We start from the raw sequence: 6,000 nt of genomic DNA, 5'->3' as shown, positions 1-6,000 counted from the left end.
GGAGTTCAAGACCCATATGACCAACATGGAGAAGCCCCGTCTCTACTAAAAATATAAAATTAGCCAGGTGTGGTGCACATACCTGTAATCCCAGCTACTTGGGAGGCTGTGGCAGGAGAATCACTTGAACCCAGGAGGCGAAGGTTGTGCCACTGCACTCCAGCCTGGACAACAAGAGCAAAATTCCATCTCAAAAAAATTTAAAAAAAAAGGATTACAGAAATTGAAAATTGGAAATTCCTACTACCAGTCATCTTTGGTGAATACAGTGCCTGTATGATCTACAGAATTCTACCTTGACAACCAACAAATTATCTCTATTATCTCAAAGATTATTAAATGTGAGTCTGGTCTTTCTGGAACAAACATCCAGCAGATACAGCAACGTGGGGAACAAATACTGTTGATTAATGACAAGGCCCTATAATCTCCTGGGTGCAGTGAAATAAATTTCAGAAATATAAAGAAGGCATTTTTAATGGCATTCCTCTCAAATTGTGAATGTTCCTATATGCAATTTCCAACATGAATTAAGTGATCATAGTGTACTCAGAATACACCAAAAAAGCAAACTGAGACCTTGGTATAGATGTTTAAATTTTAATACCCAAGAAAACATAAGTTAAAATTGAATACAAATACTGCTGGCATAAGAAAAGAATATATACAAATTTGGATTCAAATGGGGTCATTATGTGAATCTGGATGAAGGAATACATCATAACAACCTGTTGTTGAAGGCTTTTAATAAAGTAACAGATTTTAAATCAGAGAGATACAAAAAGACTAAAGAAAGAACAGTAACTTTTCCTTAAATTCTCTTATCCATAAAGAATGGCAAATTCCATATGGACAGTAAAGTTAAAGGTCATCTAAATTATCAAGACATTTTGAAGACATAGGCCTACTCTCTGCCCAAACAGTGTAAAAATAATCGGCATTTCATTGTGTTCTGAAGTTTAATTTTATATATCAGTCATGTTAACAAACTATAACAAATAAAAATAAAAGCATTTTCCATTTTTTTAAAGTATGCATCATTACTTCTCCCAGGTACTTAAGTAATTTAAGCATAATGCTCATTTCATTAAACATTAAACCAAAAAAAGAACTTAAAATCTTGCACTGTCATGAGGAAGAGAGGAAAGTTCTTCCAACTTCAACAATGTAAAAGCTGTTTTTAAATTATGAAAATTGTTAGAAACACTAGCTCTTTAGGAGAATTTCAAAATATATCTGAAGAAACTGTCTTTTGGATATTGTTTATTCAAACAAAACTTTTGGCCAGGCCTGCCACCATGCCCAGCTGATTTTCTATATTTAGTAGCGACGAGGTTTCACCATGTTGGTCAGGCTGGTCTCAAACTCCTGACCTCATGATCTGCCCGCCTTGGCCTCCCAAACTGCTGGGATTACAGGCATGAGCCACCGCGCCCAGCCTCAAATAAGCAATTCTTTGATTAATTCTGGAATTTGTGTCAGATGCCTGTGGGATACTTTTGTTCCTGATCACACTCAATACAAAACTTAGTGTTGATATACTGTAAATTACATAATTTACATATTTATAAATTACATGGTTATAAATTACATATTGTAAAATCTACTAGGATTCATAGGTTGCTTACAATAGCATTCACTTTTTGTTTTTTGTTTTTTTTAAGTTCTAAAAGTTACTGATAAAGAAGTATTACTTGGTTTTATAAGGGAATACATGATAAAATTCTTCCTGTCTGAAAGATGTACTAAATATTTCTGATCACTAAAAAAGTAAAGCTTCCAGCACCTCTTGAACATTGACTTCACTTTCCAAAGATGTACGTATTATCTCTCTCAAAACCCAAGTCAATATAGTCAAGCTAAACCAAGTATTTGGTGACTGTCTCTCTAAAGAAGAGAAGCATCAATTATTCTGAAAACTAGCCTGCACCTATCTTTGATTTTTATCTGTACTCTTCAAGAAAAAGATCACTTATCTTTATAGATTAAGTTTTCTTGCTCTGTAATCTAAAGAACATTAGTAGCCAGCTTAAAATGCTTATTCTATGTTTGTACATTTGTGTAAACTATTATTTTTTTCTTTAGAAAACACAGTTTAAAACAGAGAAACACAAACCTGAATATTGAATAACCTATGATAATTGACAATACTGTAAGGTTATTAAAAACACCCTTAAAACTTTTCAAAGTATATTAATAATTTTTAAATAGTCACAATCCCTTAAAAATATTTACAAGTATCACCTTAGGTTGATGGAGTTTATGTAGGCATTACCTGATTGGGATATGCTTCTTGAGACAGTCTGCCTACAGTGCAGAAAACCTTGAACATATCCTGTCTACTTGCCATTGGAAAACTGAAGCCAGCATAACTTTATTAATGAAAATTAACATAATTGGGGGCCAGTCTCAGTGCCTCATGCCTGTAATACCAGCACCTTGGGAGGCAGAGGCAGGCAGATCACAAGGTCAGGAGATCAAGACCATCCTGCTGGCTAACACAGTGAAACCCCATCTCTACTAAAAATACAAAAAAAATTAGCTCAGGCTTGGTGGCATGCACCTGTAGCCCCAGCTACTCAGGAGGCTGAGGCAAGAGAATCACTTGAACCTGGGAGGCAGAGGTTGCAGTGAGCCAAGATCGTGCCACTGTACTCCAACCTGAACCACAGAGTGAGACTCCGTCTCAAAAAAAAAAGAAAGAAAAGAAAATTAACCTAATTGGAAGAAATTAATTAAAATTGGTATTGTGCTATCTAGAGAAAAATAATCTCATAATTTTTACATATCGTAACTCTAAAATTATTTTAATATCATCTTAGTTTTAAAGTTGTTACAACATAATTCTGATGTTTCACATTATTTTAATGGAAAATGTCAGATCTGCACTCACAAGACATTACATTATAAAAAATTATTTTTAATATGCTAAAAGCTACTGTATCAGTTTCCCCGGTCACATTGCACAACATATAAAATATAAGGTGTCTAAGTTTTTATAGATAATATAAAAATTGTTTACAAAATTTGTTTATATAAGTTAATTTTTTTTACCAAAAATATTGGTAACAAAATATTACCAATGTAAATATAAGCCACGAAAAATAATCAGTTCCTTCTGATTTGGAAAGCTTAAAAAAATTAAATAATAAGAATTCTACCTAACACAGAGTAATGCCAACCTAATTAGCAGCAGCAATGACTTAGTATTGTTGGATCAGGCAATCCTGATCAGAAAATTAAATTAAGTGCCTTCTGTAGGGCAAATGCCAAACCATTGCTTTTTTTTTTGAACCAAAATGCAAGTAACTAATAGTAAGTGCACCACTGACAACATCAGCAGTATATAAACTCCCTATTTAATACATATTCAAAAATACAGCAACTATTGTTGAAATTCTTGTAGTGTTAAATAACTTTTACATTTCCTGTAAAAGGCAGATGTTAACAAAGATGCTATAGATTGAAAATCATATACATGTCTATTATTAATAAAAACTTTGCAGTGATTTTTCAACTGTTTGCTTCAGAAGGGTTCCTTATGGTGAATTCAGATATGTGAATTCTGATGAGCCCTTTCCTCATCCCAGCCTCCATCCCCCATATCTTATCCTTAGTGTCTGCACCTATTTGGACAAACACAAATAGGAAAATCTTTTAAGATGTGAAGCTAAGACATTCACTCTTCCTTTTCTGTTTTCTTATAATGACTATGTATTTATTTTCTAGGTTTCTTACTTCCAGTCATGACAAAATAATGGTCATCATCTTCCTTTTTCTTTGCAGTAGTTTTTTTATCTCCACTATCCACGTCCTTAACAGATGACGGTGATTTCCTGGTTGAAGCTGGGGTTTTGCCAATTTTGGGAGGCCCTTTAGTTGAATGCTGGCCCTTAGCGACAGTCTGTGCTGACTTCGGTGCAGTTTGTGTTTTGGTAGAAGACTGTGGAAGGCTCACGATGGACAGGGGGGTACGGCTAGGAGACTTCGAGGGGCTGGGCCTTGTCTTCTGGCATGTACTTTTATTCTGAGGCTGCTTTTTGGCAATGGAAACTATATTCTTATCTTTCAATTTCTGTGTAGATTTCACAGGAGAAACTGAGGACACAGAAACTGGCTGATTTAAATTCAAGGCCGATTTAAGTTTCTGTGCTGGGACTGACCTTGCTTGTGGGGTTCCATTGGATGGTTGAGACTGTGTTCCTGGACCTATGGCTATGGTTTTGGAACTGGGTTTTGTCATTTTTGCAGAGGATTGGAAAGAAGGCTTAGGCCTGACAGGTATATTTGCTTTAGGCTTGGGGCACTTTGATGAATTTGAATGTGCAGCTAAGTGAAATACTGCATCATCTCTCGAAGAAATATGATTATGTTTCACATACTTAGGTTGAGTTTTTCCAGAGCACTTATTTGGCAAAAGTGTGGACTCAGGCAGATCTGTTGAATTCTGGGCTGGAATAACCTTGGCCTTAGGGATACTGGGGGATGGAATACATTTTCTCAGTGACTTAGATATACAAGGTGCAACTCTTGGTGAAGAAGTGTTTTTACCTACTGGATTTAATGAAGCAAGTGAAGATGATACATTGTTTGAAGGAGCCTGCGGTTTCTTTGTTACACCTTTTGAAGACCTGAGCTTGGGATGAGAAGATGCTGCTGGAGAATCTGAAAATTTAGAATGGACTGACATGGAGCCCATATTACCTCCTTTCAGTGAAGATGCTGGCAGCAATGCACCTGATGGACATCCCTGTTTTTCTTTGCTTTTTGGAATACTAACTGGGAAGCTGGGTTTTGAATTTTGTTTCTGAAACATGCCAACTGCTGACAAAGGATTCATTTCAGGAGGCTGAGGAGTTCTGGCAGGAGAATCAGGTACACTTTCATTAGAAACTCCTTTCTGAAATGCTAAAATTTTTTGTTCTAGTGTGGCAAACTGTAATATTCGACAGGGGTCATATTTCAGCAGAAATCCTTGAAGAGTATCCCAGCCTCCACCAACGCGAACCATGACATGTTTTCCATGAAGCATCTGCCCCAAAGGAAAATAAAAAGTAAAGCTGTAATACTGTGAGGTTTACAGTTACAATTCATTAGCAGTTACAATTTGTGATGTCTGTGATCTATAAAATTCAGAGCATTTGCCAACAGCTTCACTACAAATTGACAGTTTCTTTCTTGTATTATTAAAATAATAAACTTAATTCATATTCAATTACACATCTAATGATACAAAGTCTTCCAATTTGTACAGAAGGTATTTATATATAACTTGCATCCTAAAAATCCAAGTTATTGCAAAAGCAGTACTGTTCAATGAAAAGTTGAATATTAGAGGAAGGAGATAGGAGAGAAGGAAAGAAGGAAAAACAAAGACATAGGAAAAAATGCCTCATAATAAGGAAAAAATAATTCTGGACTAAAGATAAAATGACTAAACCATGTACTTCACAATTTAAAATTATTTTCATATGTATTATATCAATTTAAGCTTTAAAGCATTTTGCTACAATTTATTATTGTTTTTTCTTTGCAGATGAGAAAATTATGGTTCTGAAAGATTAAGGAATTTTTCCCAAGTCATATAGCTTGGCCTGGCCTCAAATGTATGAGCTACTCCTAACCCAAACAGTACTTTTGTGAAGATAAGACATCCTGGTTCTGCCAGTATATCTCAAGTTGAGTTTTAGGGCCCTGTCCACTCAGCAGGCAAATCTGCACAATTGTATGAGATTACAAATTTTAACTCTAAATTCTATGTTCTGTGCACTATCACATCATACTGCCTTTAAAAAAAAAAGCTAATTAAAGAAAACACATGTAAATGTTTCTCTATGAGATAGGTAGGGCTGAGGAGGTAATAATAATATGTGAAATAGAAGAATGTATGTATGGTGAAATTATACTTTTAAATACTTTTATCTTATTTTCCTAAATTGGAAATCAGACAGCTCTTGTAAGGGAAGTGAAAAGAATGATGAAAAGGTGAAATTTCAATCT

The 6,000-nt window shown here is 35.0% G+C and overlaps 1 protein-coding gene across 5 annotated transcripts in view; it reads right to left on the bottom strand.

Annotated features, from left to right (window-relative positions):
* Positions 1 to 586: 586 nt before the first annotated feature.
* The window catches only part of GAS2L3 (growth arrest specific 2 like 3), a 61,034-nt gene continuing 55,620 nt past the window's right edge, over positions 587 to 6,000 (bottom strand). For all 5 annotated transcript variants that reach the window (XM_035257370.3, XM_035257371.3, XM_009004452.6 and 2 more), the window contains one exon: positions 587 to 5,032. In XM_035257370.3, the coding sequence (XP_035113261.3) occupies positions 3,719 to 5,032 (1,314 nt within the window). In that variant the 3' untranslated portion in view covers positions 587 to 3,718. The remainder of the gene's footprint in view (positions 5,033 to 6,000) is intronic.

Source organism: Callithrix jacchus, chromosome 9, assembly GCF_049354715.1.
Source record: "Callithrix jacchus isolate 240 chromosome 9, calJac240_pri, whole genome shotgun sequence".
Lineage (NCBI taxonomy): Eukaryota > Metazoa > Chordata > Mammalia > Primates > Cebidae > Callithrix > Callithrix jacchus.
Note: the sequence above shows the minus strand (reverse complement) of the source record. Positions and strands in the feature narration are given on the sequence as shown.